At 40.3% G+C, this 24,820-nt stretch overlaps 1 protein-coding gene across 12 annotated transcripts in view; it reads left to right on the top strand.

Annotated features, from left to right (window-relative positions):
• Nucleotides 1-24,820, top strand: part of NCOA7 (nuclear receptor coactivator 7) — a 165,923-nt gene that overhangs the window by 117,323 nt on the left and 23,780 nt on the right. For all 12 annotated transcript variants that reach the window (XM_060616580.3, XM_060616577.3, XM_060616583.3 and 9 more), the window contains one exon: nt 20,713-20,860. In XM_060616580.3, the coding sequence (XP_060472563.3) occupies nt 20,713-20,860 (148 nt within the window). The remainder of the gene's footprint in view (nt 1-20,712; nt 20,861-24,820) is intronic.

The raw sequence follows: 24,820 nt of genomic DNA on the forward strand, positions 1-24,820 counted from the left end.
AACTCCTGATTGTATAGATGAGGAAAGCAAGGCACTGAAACTTGCAGCCACATTTTTGGTGCTGTGGACCTCCAGGGTCTACCAGAAAAATTGCCAATTATACATATCACTTTTTCTTTGAAAATGTACTGTTTCTAACATAAGGAAATTTGGATGTTTTTCCTATTTTATCTTTACTGAAACGGTACCAAGGACTCTTCTAGAATAAGTATAGCAGGCCCACACATGTAGTTCTTATATTACTGTCATTTTTTTAATCCAGAAGAAACCTGTAATGCTGAAATACTTTGACCTCTTACACAGGTGGGTTTTGTGGGCTTTTTAGAGTAGGATCACTTGTTAAATTCCATTATGTTGTATTTTATAGTGTCTGTGACTTATTGGTCTTTGGCTAACCTGATACACTTAATGTTCTTTCTTGAACTAATTATTCATTAACCAAACATTTTCTGGGAGGCGTTATATCTCACTGTGTTAATGATGGATTTCTTTGTATAGATGTTAGGAAATTTTTGTTTTAATTGTTCTTTTATGTGTTTCCCTATCTACCTACCCTATAGGAAGCCACATTTTAGTTTAAGTCTAGGAAAGACAGAGCAGTTCTATAGTTAATACCCACCTAGAACTCCAAGTGCACATAAGAAATAAGAAAAAGTCATGTTTGTTTTAGACTTCAGGATCATCAGGGTCCTTAAGGAGCTAAGACGTGGCATGCAATGCTTCCCTCTCTCTGATGATAACTTCTGGATTCCCTTGTTACATTAAGCTGGGCATTTCTATGTGCTTTTTTATTTAATAGACTCTTTCACACGTTGGAGTTTCAACAGCAGTTTTCTCATGGGAGGTCTCTTTGACTCCTCCAGCATTCGAAGCTCCTTGTCACAAGAGGTTAATAATTTTGATATTGACGTAGCTTCACAAACGTTTTACTCCTCTTTATTGTTCCTGATACTTCTAAAACATGTTTGTTTTTTCCCCTTTTGTTATTATTACTAGGAAATAACTCTACCAAAATAGTTCCTTCTTTATTTACAATGTGTTCTATGGCTTCCATAATGCCATCACCAAATGAATAATCTACCAAGTAAGAAAATGGGGAGGGTGGGAGGCAGGGGAAGCAGGGATGGGAAAGCTACATATAGTCTGTATTTATCTTTGTTTGGGATGAGTTTTCTTGGGATCCTTGTTACTAAATTTTAGGTACAAAACTATCTAATAATAATTTTATTTTAATAATAACTTTATTTAACTTGGCAGAAGTTGTCAGAAGATCTAGGACCCCTGGGGACCCAGGAAAGCTGGTACTTTCTTCTTGCACTCCTGAATGCTGCTATTGGAGACATGTGCACATTCACTGAAGGTTAAAGTGCATGTCACGTTTTACCTTACCTCCCTGCAGTCTCCACTGCAGCTTGCAGAATCACCTACTTCTCTTGAATTGGCTGCAGATGACAGTAGTGTGCTTGGGAAAGTTGCAGTGTCCAGAACCTGGGGCATCCAGGCTTTTCCTACTCTTACTCTTGGTGCTAATTTAAACTTGAGGACAGTGGAGAGTTTCACCTTGTATAAATCGTCTACTACAGTATTTCTCAACCTTGGCCCTCCTGACATTTGGAGCTGCTTGATTATTTAAGGGATGTGCTTTGCATTATAGGATGTTTAGCAGCATCCGTGGCCTCTACCCGTGAGATGCCAGTAGTACTTCCCCAGCTGTGACAACCAAAAGTGTCTCCTGACATTGCCTGAGGGAGGAAATTGCCTGAAGGACAAAATAACCTCACACTGAGAACCACTGGTCAAGTGTTAGACTATCAGACCAATCCTATACGCCATTCTGAAAGTGATTATGAACCATTATAGCCAAATAATTTAGGGATTCGATTACTTAAAACTTGATTATATGCCATTGTATTCACAGTAATTTAGTCATCTGCATGTACTTTGTTTCCTTTACTCAACCCTAATTCTTTTTTGCAGAGATTTCATCAAAAAATTTTAACTTTGTTATTAATCTATTGTTTCATATCTATAACAACAACACTTTTTTTTTTTTCTAAAGAAATAATTTATCTGCAGGGAATTCCTACATTGATAGAATACTACAAACATTAAGGTTGATGGTATTGACAAACATTTCTTTTTTTGCCCCTTTACTTTGCACAAGCCTGTGCTAAAAGGTGTCTGAAGTATAGGAAGTCTCATGCCCTGCCCTTAGAGAGGTATGGAGTTGGGCTGCCCTGCTCTGGCCAGTGGGATAATGAGTCACGCAATCAGGCAGTGATGAATGAGAATCCCTAGGAATACTGTGCCTGAGCATGAATACTTTATCCATTTGAAACATAGTTTCTTAGTTTGAAAAATGGGTCATTTGTGAGCATTAAGCAGTTAAGTATTGTTTGAACAAACACTTACTGAGTGCATAGGACCTGGCAGGTATTGGTCTAGTTCTAGGTAAATAAGACCAGGAGTGTACCTTGAGAAGCTTGTGAAAAGCTCTTGAAACAGTTCCTAGAATTTTTAGAGACTTGATATGATTGTATTCCATAGATTTGGATACTGTTCTAGGTAAAAAATATAATGGTCTTTTTTTCTCTTAATACTAAGAGATTATTTCCTTTTTTAGAAAGAACCAATAATTCCTGTTGAGATTGAAACTTGTTTTTTCTTCCCAGTTACTTATGGTCTCAATCTCTGAAGTGTATTATAATAATTGATTTCATATAATCCAACTTTTAAAATACAATGGAAATGGAATCAAATAACAGGAATTGTGCACAATTTGTGAAGTCATGCATAAATGTTAAACCCAAGCTGAATTAATTGGTTAGTGTGATTCATGTAATAAGTAAGCTAATAGGAGAAAAGGAGAGAGCCTGTGGGTATTTAAAAATTTTTTTTAACTTGAAAACAATTGTGCTAAGGTAATCTTAGCAACATTTGAACATACAGATAAGTTTGGGGAAGCAGAATCTATTTTGCAGTCTGCTTTTTTCCCACTTAATATGTACATTTTCTACATGAGATGCTATATTATATTAAAAATATAGTTAGCACCCCTCCATTACCTTCCCAGGATGATTTAATCATGCTCCTGCTTTGGATATTAGGTTGTTCCAAATTTTTTGCCATTATAAGCAGTGCTACATTAAACATCTTCATAAAGTCCTTCAGGTACTCTTACCAAGTCAAAGTCTATGTCTAGGGCACATGAGAGTGTATGACCACTTGTACACCAACCGCATGAGAGTACCCTTTTCCCCACATGATGGGAAATCTGAGTCGTAGGATTCTTTATTTCTGTCAGTTTGGTAAGGAAGAAAATGCAGCTTTAAAACTGTTTTAAAGTTGAGTGGGTGCTTGTTATTTGACATTCATTTGATATAAAGTAAGGTCAGTAGTGGCTTGAGGCTGTTTATTTTAGGTGACTCCTTTAATAATAAAAATTTACTTATACCTTGATATGCAAATACATATTTAATAATTATTCTAAAATACCATATTCTCTAATCAGCCTCTAATTAAGGTCATCAAGCACTTCGATTTATATGATAGTTGTATTTTGTGCCTGCCCACATTTAGAATAAACTCCTCATGTATAAGTTAAGTCGATTATGTTTTAGAAAGCGTGATACTTTCTTCTATAAAGAATAACTGATGTTCCCAAGCACTTCATAAAAGCTCAGTTTTGTAATCCTTTCAGAAATAAAGTGCAAAATGCACCCATGAGCACACTTTCACTTTCCCCAGCTGTGAGAGGGCTGTGAGGGCAGGCAGTGTACTCAGTCTGTGCCCTCCTTGACTCTTTCCCAGCACGGGACTCTGGACGGTCCTTTGCATGGGTGATTTCACTTAAAACTCATGAGAGTTTTGTGAGGCATGTAGTGTTATTCCTCATTTTACAAATGAGGAAAGTGGGACATAACAGGTTTTCGACATCTTGCTCAAACTGGCAAATATCAAATCTGTGATTCATACTCAAATCCATTTGATTTCAGTCCCATTCTTATAACCAGACACTGCAGCAGGCAGCTGAGACTGCATTAATTATGTCCTTTATTTAGGTTGACAATTCACTGAAACACAAATGGGAAATACCAGAAACATTCAAAGTCCTGTCTTGACTAGTGAGGTGATGAAAATTTGCAGCATCCCCAAATTTGTTCATATCCTCGGACCTTGCCGAAGTGCCCTCCATCTGAGGAGATGTGTCTCAGTAATTACGAGGAGAGGAAGTGACTGATATTTTATGGATGATACTCCACAGGTGCTCATTAATTGAATTGAGGTGATCTCGTCAGAACATTGAATAGAAGCGAAGAGCTTGACTAAAATGTCCCTTCTCTAATGTTAGAGAGTATAACTTGCAGTGGGTTAAGGTGCAGGCTGCTTCTAGTACTCGCTCATTATTAGAATGAACTTTCATGTGCTGTAGTGGCTATCTGGCCCCAAACAAACAAAACCCGACAATATTCCTTCCTTTGAAGCTAGTATCACAAGATCCAGTTACCTTATTTTACATGAATCTTATTGTGAACACAGTGCCTTATACTTAAACTACAGTTTCCTGTTCTCTATTACAGTTCCCTTGAGAATCTATTTTGTTACCTTATAGTCAAAATGATCTCCTCAGAAGGTATTTTGATCTTGTCACATTGCCACAAAAAATATCCTAAGCCTCCAGAATTAAAGTCCAAACCCCTGTGTCATTTTATTTGTTTGTTTGTTTGTTTATTTTACTTTAAGTTTATTTATTTATTTTTGGAGAGATAGAGACTGTGAATGGGGGACAGGCAGAGAGAGAGGGAGATGGGGGACAGACAGAGAGAGAAGGAGACAGAGAATCCCAAGCAGGCTCTCCATGAGAGGCTTTGCCCCAAGATGGGGCTTGGACCCATGAAACTGTGAGATCATGATCTGAGCCTAAACCAAGACTCAGATGCTTAACTAACTGAGCCACCCACATGCCCTAAACCCCTTGTTTGCTTTTTAAAGCTTTTTATAGACTGGCCTACCTTCCCGACTTTTTCTTCATTTGCCTGAATCTGTGGCTTACTGAGATTGGTCACTGTATGGGTTTTGCCTGCTAGGCCTAGGACCTTTCTAGCTTGGCACCTTTTAAAAATACTGTATTCCTGGGGCGGCTGGCTGGGTGGTTCAGTCAGTTGAGAGTCCCACACTTGATTTCGGTTCACTTGATTCCAAGGTTCTGGGCCCAAGCCCTGCATCAGCAAGCCTGCTTGGGATTCTCTCTTTCTCTCCCTCTGCCCCTCCCCCATTCACTTGTTTTCTCTCTCTCTCTCTCTCTCTCTCTCTCAAATTAAAAAAAATAATAATAATAAATGTTGTATTCCTAAACTTGGGTAGTTCTTCTCTCTTCCCTACCTTTGCAAATCCTTTGTTTCTCAAAACAGTACCCCCCACAATGATTTCTCCTTAAACTGGCAGTAACCATCTTTTTCTCTGTCTACACTTGACCGGTGAATAACCCACAGGCACAGAGGCACTGGGGGAAGGAATGGAAGTTTAACACCTTTTCCTCTTATAGGAGCAATCTCCTATAAGTTTCTAACTTCAGAAATATTGAGGACTAAAGCCAGTGAAGGAATGTGTTCTATGTCATAGAGATGAAACTATATAGAGTTAACAAGGAATTCATGGCTTAAATCAATGGGTACCAAACTTAGCTTTGTAATAAAGCCATCTGGAAGCCTTTAAACAAACAGACCTAGGTCCCTCCCTGAACATCCTGCAGCTTTGGATTTAGAATGGAATGCTAGAATCGCTAGGCATCCTCTGTACGTATTGTGATAAACAAAGGAAGATAATTGTGTTCTTATTTTGCTTCAATGTTCTATAGCTTTTGATACCATTGACCATCATCCATTTCTTTGACACCCTCTTTCGTTCTATCATTCCTTCCCAGTCTTTCTCCTTTGTTTCTTCATTAAATGTTACCCCTTAAAAGACCTTCTGTTGGAAACCAATTTGACAATAAATCTCATATATTAAAAAAAAAAAAGACCTTCTGTGTTTCTCATTATATATACAATTGCCTGCACCTAATTAATTCTGTCTTATATACCAATCATGTCCAGCTATCTTCAGTCTAGAACTTTCTACTGGGCCCCCAAAACATATGTACCTAATAGTTTTCAATATTCGGATCATCCATGGATCAGAAAAATTCAAGGCAGATCGTGCCCTAAACTGGGTTTCTTATTTCCACCATTGTCCCTGTCACTTTCCCTACAACTCCTGCTTCCTATTTTCTCCATCACAGTAACTGATACCACCACCCACCCAGTCCCCAAAGCCAGAATGTGGACATAATCTTGCTTCTCAGTCATCTTCCCACACTGGTCTGCACTACCTCCAGCTGATTCTATCCATTTGATATCACTAGGATCTCTTCCTCCCTTGCTGACTCTTCTGTGGACAGCTGATGATGTTTCAATTGTAGGAAATGTGAACCAGACTTATTGGCTGGCTTGCTTGGGATATCCAGCTTCCCCTCCCCACCCCCAGCCCCATTACTCTCCCACCTTAAATGCATGTTTTAGTTCAAATGTCTCCTCCAAGAAATGTTCCCTGTCTAGTTAAGGTGTAGTGTACCCCCACCTCTGTCATAGCATTTAACTACAGTCTTCTACAGATGTGGACTACTTGGGGCTTTTGGCACTGTGTCTTTAATATTGTGTCCTAAAAACAGCATAGGATCTAGTATGTAACATACTTCTAAGTGTTAATTGGTTGGATGCATGAGTAAATTAGCCTATAGTCTCATAGATAAAAATATTTAAATACCTTATTCCTTAAAACTAAAATAATGCATAGACTTTATATAATATTTAGAAAACTACAAAAAAGCAAAAAGGAGGAAAAAGCTTGTAAAATGTTACACCAAGCCAACTACAATTTATTTTTATTTTTGTAGACTTTTGGCCTTTTTTCTGTGTATGAATTAATATAATGATAGTATGTGTGTATCTATATGTATATGATAATTGGATGTGTATGTGTGTGTAAATGGTATTATGTAAACTGCTTTTACTTACATGTATCTTTCTTTGCCAGTAAATATTGAGTGTGCATTTAGTAAGCATGCATTACTTTTCCAATAAGAGGTAAAATCGTAAAAATGAGAATTGATTCTCCTCTTAAACTAGATTTACAACAGAAAGATTTCCAAATCCTAAGGACCCTCATGAAGACTAAGCAAAATCCTCTCAAGAGCATTTTCCTTGGAGAAAAAAGGATGAATTAAAGGAATCAAACACTAACCTAGTTTTCTAGTATGAAATCTTTAACCATAGTTAGTGCTGAATTTTCTGACCAAAAGTCCTCTTGCTTTTAACAGGTTCAAGGTTAAATTGAAATCTTTGATGACTGTTGGTGCCAGTAAGATTATGATGTTAAATAATCTCACTAGAGCAGCTTAGGCCCTACTTAGCCCAAACAGGTATATTTCAGAATACAAGCCCTGTAATTTTCAGGTATAACATGCAATTGTATCATTCTATATTCTTGTTGTGATGTTTAAAGATAAAAGTGTTATTACTAAAAAAAAAGTCTCTGAAGCTATCCCTAAAGAAATTATCTTTCTCTCTTTGTATTTAACACAAGTTTAAGTTCTGGAAAACTGCTAAACAAATGTAAGTTATAGAATCATTAGTCACTTATGTCAATGTTCTTTTCTTTTAATGCCTTCAAATGTTTTGAAGTGATGTTGCTTCCTCTCGTTCTTTTTCTGGTCACTTTACCTTTTGCTTTTATTAACTTAAAGTTCTAAAATTCATCATCACCTTCTAGAAGCACTATTAGTCAGCCACCCTTCAGTAATTTCAGTAACCAGCTTTGGCAAAAGCGTCAAGTTAATCAGTGACCGTATAGCCAGACCTAAGTTCATGGAAACATAACCCCCTTTGTAGGAGCTCTTCGCTGGGGTGGCTGTGTTTTCTGACGCAGGAGTGAACACCAGCACTTTGGAGTGTAGATCGTGGCCTGTTTCCGCTGCAGAATAGTTCATGCCAATGGGTGCTGCACACACTGTTTGGGAGTAAGTATGTAGGAAGTAATTATTGCAAGCTGAAAGGCCTGCAGGAGCCAGGGGGAGGAATGCTGGGAGGGAAGCTTGGGGGGCTAGAGTTAGTCACCAGCTCTAGGGACCAGCTGTTGCGTACCTGTGTGCCTTTGTACCTCCAGTGGAATGCTGCTGTGTGGGAATGTGAGCCTTGGGTTGCTTGGCCTTCCCATCTTTTTCAAAAGAAGTTGAATATGTGTGTCAAATTTCCCCAATTTTTAAGTATTGGCCACTGTTTTAAATAAAAAAGTACAGATACTGAGTCCAAGGTATGGGCCACCATCCTGAGGCCTCCAGTGTTGATATTGATATAAACTTCTAATTTTTTCTTTTTTCTTTTTTGAGAGAGAGAGAGGATGGAAGTGTGGGGCAGGGAGCAAGGGAGGGAGGAAAGAATCCCACAAAGTACAGAGAGAGAGAGAAGTGAGGCTCACCCGAAGTGGAGTTCGTGCTCACCTGATGTGGGACTCAAACTCATGAACTATGAGATCATGACCTGAGCTGAAGTCAGATGCTTAACGACTAAGCCACCAGGCACCCAAATTCTTCTTATTTTTAAGTGATCCTTTTTATAACTGTAATTGTTCCGATCAATGATTCTCAGAAGAACTTTCGTATTATTTTTGGTGAACTAGGACAATGAAGCATATTTAGTTGGTATTTTGTAAATAAATTTTCTTTTTATGAACACACTAAGACCTTTAAGAATGAGCATTACACCAGGGCAGTACTAACCATTGGTTTCATTTGGAATTGTAGAATATTGAATCTGAAAGGGACCTTACAGGGCAAGGAGAATGACCTTTTTCATATAAGGACCTTGGGTCAGGCCATTGAGGTAGGTTTTCAGAGGTGGTAGTTTCTTAGTACACAACCTCTGTGATCCGCAGTGCTTTGCGTTCTTGGGCTTCCCTGGCTGTATTCAGAATGGGGCCTGGGGAAGTTTTAGATTGAAGTGCACTGGACTATCTTTAATTTATAATCAACAATACAAGTGAATGAGAGGACTGCATACATGTATATTTCCTTACTCTCTGAGTCACATTCTTACTCTCTTCTTCCCTTTCCTTGTCTTATTATTTCCCATTCTCTGTGCCATAACATATGTTTCTAATGCATAGCTAGTAAATTGTTTGATGGTTCCTGCTTATAATTTTTAAATCAGGTGGTTGAGGGATTATATCTTGCTGTGTATTTCTTTTCCTACTGGTGAGTGGCCCTTGATAAGACAAGAATGCCTTAACTGCTTCTAGGTCATTTTGGTCAAGTTTGTTGGTCTATGTGGTAACAAGATTTTAGATAATCACATGGAAGGGACTTTGTAAAAGGTCTGTCTGAAAGTAGATAGAACTTCCTTGTACATTTAATGTTTCAGACACCTATTATGAGGAGCTAGGTTTTCTTATCTTCATTTTAGAAGCTCAGAGAGATTAGGGAACTTTCCCAAAGCCTCCAGCTAGTAACAAATGGAACCAGTTCGGGAGTTCAGGTCTTTCTTTACCTTAGACATGTGTGCTTTTTTACTTTACCTCATAACTATGTTTAAATAAATAAATAAATAAGGGGAAAAAAGGTAACAGTAACTAAATCCCACCATAGCTAATTTTAAGAAAATACATTGTAATTGTACCTAAAGCCCATATACCTAAAGTATGAATAGTAATATTTTGTTCCAAGCATCAACTCAGATTTTTTTTTTTTTTTTAACACAATTTATTGTCAAGTTGGCTAACATACAGTGTATATAGTGTGCTCTTGGCTTTGGGGGTAGATTCCCATGATTCATCGCTTACATACAACACCCAATGTTCATCTCAACAAGTGCCTTCCTCAGTGCCCATCACCCATTTCCCCCTCTCCTCCACACCCCCATCAACCCTCAGTTTGTTCTCTGTATTTAAGAGTCTCTTATGCGTTTGCCTGCCTCTCTGTTTGAAACTACTTTTTTCCCTTCCCTTCTCCCATGGTCTTCTGTTAAGTTTCTCAAGTTCCACATGCATCAACTCAGATTTTTCATCATGTTTTATATCCCTCAACCCTCTAGTTTTGTCAGTTACGGAGTTTTAAGGAAACAACAGTGAGACTAACCATAAAGGAAATGGTGAAGCATATTGGTTGAGACCATGAACTGACCTAAGGTTGATCCCAGATCTACCCATAACAAACTGTGTGGTGTTGGTCAAGTTAATCTGTTTAAGCATCTCTTTCTTCTTATGTTAAACAGAAATGATAATTATACTGGCTACCTCATGGGGTTATTATGAGGGAAAAAATGAACTTGTCAATGCACTTAAAGTTATTTATGCCACTACCCTTACTATTACTTCTCTTAATGCTTTGCTGCCTCTGAGGTAAGGCTGCTGCCTTCCAAGAACTTATATCATTTACCTTCTTTGAATTTCTTTTTCACAGATGGCAATTTTATCTGCTAAACGGGGATTTGTAACTTGAATATGATGGCTTCTTTGGAGTGAATCCCTAAAGGAGCGTTGTGGTGATGATAAGGATCTTTGAAGTTTATGAAGAAATGTAACTAAGCTCCAGTTTGTAACTAGACAGAAAACCTACACAAAGCCTGACTACCAGGTTTTGGTGTATTAGCTGCTGCTGGATGAGTTGGCGCTGGTTTTGTGCCTGGAGGACAATGTGGGCAAGCTTCTCCTTTGTCTGCTGCCATGTCTGGGCTCTGGTCTTGATCTCTTGGCTGGATCACTAACGTAGCCTTCTCAACAGAGCCTTTGTCTCTAGTCCCATCTTTTCCTGACCTTCTCTACTTGGCTCCACAGTGGTCTTTCTAAACTGTAGATCTGGCCAGGCCACTTCCTACTAAAGCCCTGGCTGTTGCCTCCACAGTGTCCACAGTGATGCTTTCTCAAGCTTCAGTCACTCACACATTCCTTCACCAATATTCCCATGTCTGCATACCATCTGTCCTACTGTTTACTTAATAGTTGTCTTTAGAAAACTTTTGTCCATTATGTTTTTACTTAGCCTTTTCCTGAGCAGTAATATCTGTGAAATCAGAAGTTTAATGTGCCAGCTGTATTTACTACTAGTATTCTTTAAGTAAAACTGTAGCTATTAAAATATGTTCCTCTGTGTACCATCTGAAGTCACTGGAGCCGCTCCTAATACACTTTGGAGAACAGTAGCCTCAGGGTAAAATCCAAGCAGTTTATCTTGTGCTCAGCACTTTCTGTGACCCACCCAGTTACCCAGCCCCTCTGGCTTTTTCATTCTCCTTTCGGGCCATTCCATTGAGCCAAGACTCCCTCTTGCTCTTTCATTCCGCCCCTCAGGAATTCCTGCTCTGCACCTCCCTGCTCAGATGCCAACTGTCTTCTGTCCCTGTGTTGTTGGAACTGTTTGGGTTTCTTGTTTGCTCCTTTAACCTGAGTCCTCTAGGGCAGAGCCTGGGTCTCCTGAATCTCCATGGCCCTGTCCTCATTACAAAATCCTCAATTAGAAGTCATCCGCGACCTGACTACATTGCCCTTCTTTCTATTGTGTCCACTTTGCCCTCCTTCTAGCATCACCCTGCTCTTAAATGCCATGTCCTTTTGCACATTTCCCCTCCCTCAGCAGTCAGTAGAATGCCATTTCCCCTCCCTCAGCAGTCAGAGTAACGATGGCCCCTGGCCTCTGATCCCAGCCTGAGAGGATTCTTCTCTAGGCTTACCCTTGTCATCACTCTTTTTTAAAAAATAAGAATAATAAAGGAAAGAGGCAGCAGCATAAGAATGGATGTTAGAGCAAAGGTACAAGAGCCTCTTGCTGGAGGAAAGAGCACATTTTGGAGATTGGCACAAAACAAAGCTCTCAGGCACCCCCAAGGAGTTTGAATTTTGTCCTTAAACCTACAGGGAGACTTTGGAAGGATTTTATACAGCTGGGTGAAAGTGATCAGATTTGCATTTTATAAGATCACTTCTGCCTTCCTGTCGTTTCTTCCTGGCTTCCTTCCAGGACTATTTCTCTTGCTTCCCCCTTAAATATTTGGCTCTGTAGGATCTAGCACTTGACCTCATTTTCTGCTCACGTATGTTACCACACCCACTGCTACCTGATACTGGCCAGTGTGGACGTAGTTACTGGTAATTGTATTGCCTTGACCAGAGGTATCCTTAGGCAGCCAAGGCCAGGGAAGTTCAGTGACTCATCAGAAACCACAGGTAAGTTCCTGAGTGGGTTTCAAAAAAAACCGTCAACAGGCTCTGAGAAGTCAAGACAAACGATGACTGTTGAGATTGACAGATCACTTTTGAGAAAATCAGCTTCACTGAAGTAGGGAGGGAGTCAACAAGGTTAAAAACTCTGCCTCCATCCAGAGAGTATCTGTGGCAGGTTTAACAAATGGCATATGCTAAAAGGTTAATAAAATCAGAAAAGAAGAATTCCAGAATGAAAAGAAGTTGGAAGATATGCTAACCCAAATGCTAACAATATGCTCTGAAGGGAAGATTGCCTATGGGAAGGGAGTTTTAGGGAGAAACAAAATCCAGAGGCTTTTATATTGATGGATGGGGAAATGCAAGTAGGTTTGTGGATTAAGATGAAGGAAATGAAGGCATGGAGAGGTAGGGTGGAAGTAATGGAGGAAGTTCACCAAGCATCAGGACTGTCGAAAATACAGACAAGAGGGTTAAAATGGGTAAAAGAGAAGTTCCTTCTTCTGAAGAGAAAGATGCTAAGAGGGAAGGTGGAGAGGAGTGCATTATTGGGATGGTACAATGGAGAGTCCTCTGTTCAGAGAGGAAGGCAGGTAGGAGAGCGAGGTAGAGGGCTTGCAAAAGCAGAGGTCTGGCATAGCTACTGCTTAGAGAGTAAAGGAAATGAGTTAGGGGTCAGTAGGGAGCCCCATGAGGGAGGGAGTGTTTTCTTAGCCAAGGTTAGGTGCCTTTGATTTGTAGTGAATCCATTAAGCACAAATAAGAAAACCCAGCAACATCCATCGTCCCAAGAGAGGAGTCAGCAAGGTGATTGTTTCTGTGAGAAGGTGTTTGGAAGGGCAGGTGCGGTAGGAGGATCAAAGCTGAACTTCTAGGGCATGCCAGTGAGGATGAAATGGAAAGATTGGCCTGAAGTATGTGAATCCAGGAGGGGCTGATGGGGAGAGAGGAAGAGTGGGGGTCAAGGTGAGAGCAGAGCTGGAACGGAAAGGAGGAGGAGTGGGTGAAGGGGAGGTCTGCAAAGGGACAAGGAGGGAATTTCCAGAACTTTGAGGCCTGTCTCCAGAGGTCAGGGTTGACTTCTGAGAACTAATGACCAGGAAAACCCAGTTAGCCAAAAATAACCATTCCAAGAATTAGGTTAAATAAACTTACAGTCACTCTAATATAGAAGGAAAAAAGATGAGGTCATATCCTCTTCCTTGCCCCCCCCCCCCAATTAAGTTGTAAAAAATAAACAAAGGGTAGAGAATTGAGCAGAAGTAGAACTAGGAAGAGGGACATTGATTCCTTCCATTTGGTCTCCAGAGGCCGAAGAATTAAGTAATCAGATTGGTTCCAAATGAACTTTAATGTTCTCTTGTGGCACAGGGCATTTTAGTTCTTCATTCCTTTTGCTTTTCCTTCAGAAGCATAGTATGAGGGCCATGTCCATGTGAGAGAATGAGTTTTTATGTGAGAGGCTGTTGTTGAGGGAAATTAGGGTGTCCTGGTGCCCTGAACATATCTGAGAGAAGGGACATGAACATTTTCCATTAGGATGCCCCATTTGCAGAACGTACTTTTGAGGTTTCTCATCTCAGCTTACCTGAGGCTTCCCAAGGTTGGAGTGACTTTGTTGGTGGCAGGGATAGAGCCTACCCCCTGAAACCAGAAGGAGGCTATTCAGGGCTTCTCTCTTGTCCATTTCAGCCAGTGGAGAAGCATTCCTAGAAGCACGGCTGAGGTGAGGCGGCTGTTCTGTGATGTTGCCCAAGCATGGAACAGAGTCTTGGCAGTGCTGTGAGCCTATTGACAGAAGGTATAGGAGGAAGAAGAGCTAGAGGGCAGCATGTGCCTTAAGGGCCACCTAAGGCACCTCACTAATATTACTTAAGCTTCATTAATGAAACCCAAAGCCAAGGAAGTAGTTGACCTATACTATGAGACATCTGACTGTGGACAGGTACAAAAATGTACTGTCTTCCTTGCAGTAGAGAATTCATAAAAGAAGAGGCAGTTAGCTTAGACTAGCTGGAACATTTCCAGAGAGGGTGTGTTTGAGCACATTATTGAATGTGCTAAGCCTTAATTTCCTGATCTTTAAGTTGGGCATGGTAATACTTGGCCTCTTAGAGCTGCTGTACAATGTAACGTCCTTGAAAGAGGGAATCCCATCTTTTTAGGTCACTGATTATGTCATCAGTATTGCTTAAAACATAAGCTCAGTTCTCTGTTTAATATTAAAAATTTTTATTACTCTGGCCCTCTTTTCTGTGATACTTTGAGAATACCCCTTCCCTCCTTTCTAGATCCTGTTTTCTATGGTAAGTCCAAAATGCTTCACCCAGTGTAAAGGGCTGCTCTGGCTGCTCTTTGACACACTACAGGCTGTTCCAGAATAGGGCACTCACTCTGGCAACAAACAAATCCAGAGGCTTGATTCACCACTCACTGGAAACCCAGCAGTCCCAAGGGAAGAGGTTTGGGAGAAGAGGCCCTTTTATCAGGTCATCCCAGATTCCTGCCCCAGACTGAGATATTTATTGTGGAGAGAATGGCACTGGCAGGCAAGAATGCTTTATGCCAACATTGACCTTGTCCCCACCCGTACACCTTGTTACAGCTTCTGAGAAACTTACACATATGACATAAGTAGCCATTTCCTTCCCTGGTATGCCCAGTGTGGCAGGTAATTTGGTCTAAGTTTTACCATCAGCACACTCTGCCCAAATTGACCTATTCCCAAAATAATCATGGCATTCATAAGGATCCCAGGTTATCAGTCTAAACCATTCCCTCCACTAACTTGAAGAGTTTCTTTTCAAGAAGGGTGGGTGGGGAAAAAGATATTGCCTTTTTCTATGGGTTTACCTCCATTTGGAATACCTTAATTAATCAGAGATGCTTTAATCTGAACTTCAAAAGGGAGGGTATTAGGCACAGGATTCCTCCTTCCCAGGAAATCTTTTGGACTTTATACAAATCTTCCCTCCCATCCCCCTCCAAGTGGATTGTAAGAAAAAGTTGTCTTCATCAAGTACGGAATGTCCAATTATACCTTCGTCCAGAATAATAAATCCTACTTACCCTCACATCTACATAATTAAAAGGACCGCTCAAAGGGTCTCCTCAAGCAACTTAATGTCTTTGTCACCAAAAAGGGAAGTGACTGGCAATTTCTAGGATAGGATCTCTCATTAAAATCTTTATTGGCCCACAGTTTGCACATTTATATTTTCTTATTATGTCTAAGAAGGAAAGAAATATGGCTGGGGGGCGGGGGGGGTTGCGCCTGGGTGCTCAGTTGGTTAAGCGTCTGACTTCGGCTTGGGTCACAATCTTGCAGTTCGTGTGTTTGAGCCCTGTGTCGGGCTCTGTGCTGACAGCTCAGAGCCTGGAGCCTGCTTCAGGTTCTGTGGCTCCCTCTCTCTCTGCCCTTCCCCCATTCATGCTCACTCTCTCTCTGTCTCTGTCTCTCTCTCAAATGTAATTTTTTAAAAAGAAAGAATGAAATCTTAATTCCAAATCTGCACCTCCCTCCTCATTCCCTTGCAGTCTTGCACAGGGATATGTGTCAGCATGAGCTTTTATCGTGCTTCTTCCGTGTCCATACTTACACAGTGACTTTCCCTATGAGGGTCAAATATTGGAGAACAAATGAGCAGTCCTTCATTGAAAGTAGGTCCAAAAAATGACAAAAATGTGTCTGGTGTCAGAACCAGGAAGTTAACTGGGAAGCAATTTAGAAATCAGTGTGGAATAAGGGGAGGGCTTTCTAGTATGATTGAAAGAACCCTAATTGTCACCTCAGAAGATCTAGCCCTGGCTGTGATGCTGATGGTAGACTTCAGAGCCCCCATTCTCTCATATTTAAGGAGAGTTAGTTGAATTAAATAATACCCAATATCCCCATCAGCTCTAATATTCCTGAAGGTAATCTCTATGAGGGCAATACTGGGAGTTGAAGGAAGCAGTGCCCCCTGGCCAGAGACCACCAGAAACCTACTGAAGTTGAATGAGTTGGGTTGATTCATTGCTGGGAGAGTGAATACACACCATGGGACTGTGGGCCATCTCAGAAAGAGGGTGCTAGAAAGGAGGACAGGATTTAGATTTGTGTTAGGTGATTCAGGGGAGGACTTACGGTAGTGGACATTTGGTCTAGATTAGATGCTATCAGGAAGCAGAGGTCATTCTATGATTGGGTATCTTACAAGTCTTATCTAAGAGGAAAGAAGGAAGGAAGGAGTAGACTAAAGAGCTCAATGCTATAATTAGTAAAGCAGCAGAGTCACTCATATCACCCAGATTGGAGGGCTGTTGGTCATTTTTGTGGCTGGACAATATTCATGTTTTTAGTTTGTGTTCAGATATGAGACCTCAGAGGGTCTTGTTTTTGTCGTGATTCATCATGGTCAAAGAGTGGTCTTGTCTGATGTTGATGTTTTGTGAAATTGTTTATGTTCAACAGGAGAATATGAGGACCTCGCTGTGAGTGCCACGCCAGCTTTTTAACAACACTTGGGCCTGGCTGATAGGCCCAGGCTAGCTGGCAGGTATCAGGGACTGCTTTTTCCTTTCTCACAGGAAAACTAGCGAACAAATAATTAGGAAATCCTTTTATTCATTGTAGATATGAGCATAGTAAATATCTTCCTTTCCAAGAGTTAGAGTGAAGCATATTTGTGTCTCTATTACAAAATATAGTTGAGATGGACTATATATATATATATATATATATATATATATATATATATATAAAATATAATATATTTAACACTATAATATATTTAATATATATTTATATTTACTTAAATAAAAATATATTTAGGTTTAATATATATTTATATATGTTATATTTAATAAATATATTTAATATATTTATATATTTTATATATTAATATATAAAATATATGTAATATAATATAATGATATATAATAATATATATTATAATATATGATATAATATATAATATTTATATATTTAATATATATATTTAACACTATAAGTGTTAGGAAACTGAAGGGGTTATCATTGTATACTCATCAAACTTCTCTGGAGTGGTGATTAATATTTTCTAAGTTAATTTTTCATAGGAGAATGTATACTGCATGGTATAAATGCTTTTGAATGCTGCTATTCAAAAGAGAGAGAGAGAGAGAGTGTGTGTGTGTGTGTGTGTGTGTGTGTGTGTGTATTGCTGATGGGAAGACAAACAATGATATCATTCCTAAAAAGGGCAATATCGTTTTTACATAGCAAGTTTAGAAGGGAATTGCTCCTCTGACAACACAGTCCCACTTCTGGGAATATATCCTACAACTATACCTGTACACGTGTGAAGTGACTCACATGTGAAGTTATTCGTCACAGCATTATTTGTAACAATACAGTCTTGGAAACCACCCAAGCGTCCATCTATAGAGGATGATTACATAAGCGCTGGCTAATCCACAGAGTAAAGTACTCTGTGGCTATAAAAGAAAGAATGAGGAAACCATCTATATATTGATGTGGAAAGATACTAGGATGTATTGTTAAATAAAGACAGCAAGACAGAGAATAGTGCAATCTTTTGTAGAAATGGAAGACAAAAAGAATATATATTTATATTTATATCTATAACATTACAAAAATATACAGGAAATGAATAAAGTGGTCACCTGTAAAAGAAAAGGGTGAGCACAGAATTTGGTGGACAGCGATGTGGGTGAGAAGGAAACTTCTCATTATTTGCTTTTTAAAATACAGTTTTGATGCCAGAATCAGGAAAATGTCCTGCCTATTCCAAAAATTAACTTAAAGATCCATATGATATAAAATATGTCTTTCTCCCACGCCATTCCATTCTCCAGAGGTAACCATTTCGATCAGTTTCTTATATACCCTTTCAGAATAGTCCATTGTACTAACTAGTCCAGGAGCTCCAGAGAAACAGAACCAAAAGGATATGTACATATAAATACATATAGAGAGAAGGATTTGTTTGAAGGAATTGGTTTACGTGGTTGTGGGAGCTAGCAAGTCTGAAATCTACAAGGGGAGGCTGATAGGCTGGAGACCCAGGGAGAACTTGGATTGTAGTGTCACGTCTGAAGGCTATTTAGAGACAGAATTCCTTCTTGTTCAGGAGTCCTCAGTCTTTTTCTCTTAAGGCCTTCAACTGATTGCATGAGGCCCACTCACATTTTGGAGGGTAATCTGCTTTCCTGAAAGTCTGCTGATTTAAATGTTAATCACTTCTAAAAAACACCTTCACAGCAACATCTACACCAGTGTTTGACCAAAAAATGGCCAAGTTGATGACATATACAATTAACCATCACATCAATGTACAATTATATCTATATCTGTTTTTTTAAAAGAATAGAAATGATAGTATATCATGGACATGGATGCACACCTTGTCTTGGATGCCAACTCTCCATGCGGAGTAGGAGAAATCTCAAAGGAAATATACTCTTAAAGTATATGAAAATTGATAATCCTGTACTATGACAGGAAGGATATGATTAATATAAAAAGGAAAACGACAGCTTTGAAACACGTTTGGTAGTGGTTCATGTTTACATTCTATAAAAGTTTCCACAAATTGAAAAGGAAAATACTGACTTCACAGCCAAAAAGAGCTAATTCGTGAAAGAAAAGCTATAGCCAGGAAGAAAACATTTGAAACTTGTTCAGTGCATCAACATTCAGAGAAATGCCGAGTGCATAAGGTAAAACTTAAATATGTATTAAATTCTTTTTCTAGAAAAAGCATAAGCAAGATTGTTATGGAACTTTAATGCAAACTAAACTGCTGGTGTCAAGAGTAAACTAGTGAGCCTTTCACAAGCCACCTGGCAGGATGAATCACAAGATATAAAATCATGCCCTTTGACTCAGTAATCCTGTTTCTGGGAACTCACCTTGAGGAAATAATGCAAAAGATGGTGAAAGGCATAGAGCCTGAGGATGTTCACTGTAATGTGAACTTGGGAAGAAGCTAAATATCCTGACAACACAGGAATTCAGATTATTTATGACTTAGTACTTTCATGAAATTAGCCAATATGAATCCGTACAAAGACTAGCAACATGGCAAATGTGCGCGATTTAATGTTATATATAGCAAACAATTATATTTTGGTCCTGATGTGACAATGAAAAGAAAACTATATGCATGTGGACAAGAGCAGATAGGAGTACAGAAACCTAAAAACCTTTTGCTGCATTCGGATTTCAGAATTGTGGGGGTCATTTCTTTTTTGTTTTAGTTCTCTTAATATTCGTCTTAGTCAATTTGTGCTGCTGTACCAGAATGCCATAAGACTGGGTGGCTTATAAATGACAGAAAGGTATTCCTCACAGTTCTAAAGGCCGGGAAGTCTAAGATCAAGGTGCTGGCAGATTTGTCTGGTGAAGGCCCACTTCCTTGTTCATAGACAATTATCCTTTCACTGTGTCACATGGTGAAAAGAGGCCTCTTTTTATAAGGGCACTAATCCCAATCATGAGGGCTCATGACCTAAGCACTTCTCAAAGGTCCTATATCTAAATACCATCACATTTGGGGTTAAGCTTCAACATATGAATTTGGGGGGGATACAAACATTCAAGCTATAGCGATGTTGTTATAATATTTTTACATAATCACAACTTTTTAAAAATTAGCAATAAGTTAATATTGCCCCAGACAGTAGGCTTACATTGAAATCCCATTTTGTAATTAGAAAAGACTTTTAAGAATCATCTGATCATACCTGTCACTCTCTCCAGCCACTGTGATGGATGTGGGAGTAGAATCGAAGGTTAGAGAGCCTATGATTCTCATACCTGGGGGGATATTGCAGGTGCTGGGATCAGAGTTCTTATTCTCTGCTTGGGAATTAGCCATCTCTCTATTGATTTAGTTTGGTAAGATGCTACAGTACCTCCAGGTGTTAAATATGTGTAAGAGAACAGAGAAATAGGAAGGCAACCACATTTCCGTGTCAATAAATCAGGTCTCTTTCTAATATTAAAACAACAATTAGTATTATTTACTTTGTAGCTATTAAAGGTGTTTTGTTAAAATGATAACAGTGCTTCAGTTACATAAAAACCCACTGAAGTATTGTTTATCTTTTCCAGTTAAATGTTCAGATCAGTTTTTTTTTTCCCATTGAATACAAGTGTCCAATAAATGAAGACCTAACAAGGAGAAAATATTTGGTGTAAAGATTCCATTATGTGTTTCAATTTTACGTCCCCTCTCTTGATCTTTTCCTCAGATTGAGACAGGTTCTCAGTATCTGTGGGCTTCTACTTTCACTAGTTGACTTATTCTCCAAATTTGGAATGCGCTCGTAGAGGTCATCTTCACAGTGCGAAATTTCCCAATTAGCAAAACAGATTTGCCAAGCAGGAAAAGGATGGTTGCAAGTGCCCAACTTCCTACTTCTGCCTGCCAGGAAAGTAGATTTGGTGTTAACTCCTATGACGAATGTATTTTTCAGGGTGGATCATTTGTACACGTTCTTTGTTCAGTGGTCTCCTGACGTCTATGGGAAAGATGCCAAAGAGCAAGGCTTTGTGGTCGTGGAAAAGGAAGAACTGAATATGATCGACAACTTCTTCAGTGAGCCAACCACCAAGAGCTGGGAGGTGAGCACTCAAGAGGGGCTAGACTGTTGTGGCCATTAAATTACACTATGCAATCAAAATTTTCTTGTGTCCAGATACCAAGAACTGCTTGGCTGGCAAGAAGTTAGATTTCCTGTGCACTTTTGAAGTTATAGAGGGAAATAACTGTATTCCTTTGTTTGAGCCAGTTGTATGTGTCACATAAATACCACCACTATTACCGCTGCCAGGCCATTTCACTTTCCTTTTTAAAAACTGCTAATGGGTCCCCTTTATGTACAGGATGAAATTCAGCCTCCTTAATGTGGTCTGAAAAGCCCTTCATAATTTTTTTGAGCACTTACCAAGCCCTTCTCAATGGCACAATGGATGAGAGAAGCAGAATTTAGCATCAAGGAGTACAGATGAATCATTATAATATAATGAGATAATTGCCATTATAGGGGAAGTGCCAAGTGCTGTAGGAGCATGGGGCCAGGCACCTGAATGGAGCCAGGGGGATCAGTTAAAGCTGCCCAGAAGGAGTGATCTGAACAAACATCAGAAGGGGGAGTTCAGGCAGTTGGGGTAGAATGGGACATGGGGCATGTTCTGGCCAGAAAGGAAAATCTGTGCAGAGGAATGACAGAGGGAGAAACAGGATGTGGGATATTTGATAAACTAACAGGTTCAGTGTGGCTGGACCATAGGGTGCAAAGCTGAAGGAGGGGCAAGAAATGAAGCAGGAAAAGAAAGTAAGGACACATCACAAAAGACCTATGGATCGTGTCTATCTTCCTAAAGACAGTGGGAAGGCACTGAACTGTTTTGAGTCTGGAGAAGTGTACACACATATGCATTTGAGAGAGCTCTCTCTTTCTGGCAGACGTTCAAGAGATTGGAGGAGTTGGACAACACTTGAGGCTCAGAGACCCATTAGGAGGCCCATGCAGGATCAATGTCGAGAGATAATGGTTGCTGCAAGAGTGGCAGTGGGGGTGGAGAAAATTGAGTGCTTTTGAAGGATAATTAGAAACTGGAATACACAGTATTTTGTGAGTAATTAATTATATGTGGAAAGTAAGGAATATATGGAGATTGAACTCTTTGTTTTTAGAGTGGGAACTGAAGGGGCAGTGGTACCTGCCCTTCGCTGAGATAGGAGCATAGCAAGAGTATTAGATTTAGTAGAAAATGCTCTGCATTCTGGTTTTAATCTAAATTTGAAGTGTCTGTGGAATGTTCGAGAGACAGAATAAAACTTAGGAGAAATATCTAAAGACATGATTTGGCAATCAGTGGCAAAGTTGAAGTTATGAGTATAGATGAGGTCATCCTAGGAGAGTATTTACAGTGGAAAGGGAACAGGGCTCAAACTAGAACCCTTAGGGATACCTCCATTTAAAGGGGCCAAAGGCAGTAGAGACCACAAAGGCAGCCAGGGAAGAAGGTAGAAAACAAGGAAAGTCATGTCTTAGAGACCAAGGGAAGAGAATGTTTCGAGAGGGGAGTCATGGTCAAAATGACTTATGCTGCAGAAAAGTCAGAAGATAAGAACTGAGGTATGTCTCTTGGACTTAAAACCAAGGAGGTAGTTGGTGACTTTGACAAGAGCAGTCTCATTAAAGTGGTAAGTTCAAAATTTAGATTCCAATGGTTCAAAGAATGAGTGGGAGATAAGTAAATTGAACTAGTAAAGGTGGGCAAACAATTCAAATTTGGTTCTGGAGGATAAAAATGAGGTGGTGAACTGGAAGAATAAGTGAGGTTGGGAAGGTTTTCCCTCTTGTGAGAGCGACTTTAACCTTTTGGATGAGGTCATTAGGAACCCCAGGGTAGAAGGTCAGAAGATAAGGGAATGAGGAAGGAACTCATCAGGAGAGCAGATCTCTGAGAATTGGCAGAGAAGTGGAAATAGGGATAGGATTGGTTTTAGACAAGTGGGTGGGCAGTAGAAAAGAATAGGATGTGTGCAAATAAAATGCCGATTGAGTGGTGGCAAATTGTGGCATTTTTCATCCGATGGTTTCTTTGCAGTGGAAGGAAGGGGATCTCCTGAAGTGAAGGAGGAGTTAGAGAAATATGGAGACGGTATGAAATAGCCTCAAGACTAGGCTCAATGTGAAGGGCTGTCATGGGGTAGCTGTCTGGTATGGAGAGCCCTGTTGGGTCTGCCATGTTTATAGTGGCCCCAGGCTACAGTGAGGGGTGATTTTCTCCAGGAATCCCAGCCTGGTTTTAGATTCATCAAGTGCACAGTCGGATCCTTCCAAGGTTGGAACCTTGCCAGATTGGGACGAGCAAGGGTAATGAGCCTGCCCCTTAGGTCTGATGCCTTCTGGAATGCCAGGTTCTCTCATATGTATGCTTGTACTCACTTCCTGTCTCACTGCCTGATAGCTCTGTAGCGTATTGTCCCCAAATTTATTTGCTTGTTATGTCTCCCCATAGTTCACAAAGCTTCTTATTTGAAACTACTGTTTGAAGCTGTTTAAGCCTTTCAGGCTCTTTCTTCCTTGGCTTTTTATATAAATTCTGATTTTTTTTTTCTTTTCTTTTTTTGCTCCTGTCTCTGGCCAGTCTTTCCAAGTCAACTTTGCTGGTCCCTTTTCTCATGCTGTCTCTGGGAGTTTGTCTTTGGCCCTCTTCTCATCTGTTACATCTTCCTTGGATGAGCTCATCAACTCTTGTAGCTTATGCTGCCTACTCCCACATCTGCCTACACCACATACCTCTTTCTCCCGAGCTGCTACTCTACAGTTCATAGCCGCCCCCCAAGCATAGCTGCAAGTACCCATGAGGCAGAGGTGGTGTGATACTGATATTCTGGCCAAGGCACCCAAGAATATCAAGTTCTGTCCTCACCTAATCAGCTCTGTCTAAGAGGCCCCCATAAGATATGTGCACAAAGGAAGCAAAGCCAGGAAATGTACATTTTCTTTTTTATTTTTAAGTTTATTTTTGAGAGAGACAGCACAAGTGGGGGATGGACAGAAAGAAAGGGAGAGAGAGAGAGAGAGACTCCTAAGCGGGCTCTGAACTGTCAGTGCAGAGCCTGACGTGGGGCCCAAACTCTCAAAATTGTGAGATTGTGACCTGAGCCTAAACCAAGAGTAGGATGCTCAACTGACTGAGCCACCCAGGCACCCCTGAAGTGTTCATTTTCTTACTGAGACTGTGGCCTCTTGCTCCAATATGGAGTTCCAGAGAGAAGGTTAGATAACATGGTGGGCGGGGGGGGGGGGGGGGGGGGAAGGCGGTTAATCCTTGCCTGATGAGGCCTGAATATCTGCAAACTGCAAAAGGGAGCAGCCCCTTTTGAAGGACTGTTCTGCCTCTCTCCGCTAATCCCATCCTTGAATCTCAGCTCTTGCTAACCCCAGTGGGAGGAGAGAGAGGCCACATCTACCAGTACCAGAGGGAAAGGAGCTAAAGAGGTATACAGGGAGAGAAAGGTCTGCTTCAAGATCTAGTGTGGGCCTGGGCAGTCTGCCCCAGGCCTTCTCGGACTGAGCTACTGAGGAGATTGAAAGAGAGGGCAAATCCCTCTAAGAAACTACTCTAGATCTGTGGTGGAAAAAGAGGAAAAGAAGAAGGGATGGAGAAGGAGGAAGAACTTGGTTGGCCTATTCCAAGCTCCTCGTGCTTATGCTAATACTTGTGCTCATAACTGGAGAGAGAAGTGGCTAGACTGGTCAGGTTGCCTTATCCCTGTTTTCTGGCCACATGGCAGAGAGAGTCCAAAAGTGCAACGAGCAGCAGAATGCTTGCCACACTCCCTTGCATGCAGGAGCAGGCCCCCCATACTAGCATTACCGTCAAGCCAAGCCACTGCAACAGCATTGCTGCTCCTTTGGGAAGGGGGACCGGAGGGGGACTGTCACTCCCCCGGAAGCTAGCAGGTGTCTGATCCTCGGCATGTCCAAAACAACTCATCATGCCCCCAAACTTGCTTCTTCTCACGTATTCCCATCTCAATTGGTGGTGGTCCAAGCTAGAAAC

This window comes from Panthera onca, chromosome B2 (genome assembly GCF_046562875.1).
Source record: "Panthera onca isolate mPanOnc1 chromosome B2, mPanOnc1 haplotype 2, whole genome shotgun sequence".
NCBI classification, from domain to species: domain Eukaryota; kingdom Metazoa; phylum Chordata; class Mammalia; order Carnivora; family Felidae; genus Panthera; species Panthera onca.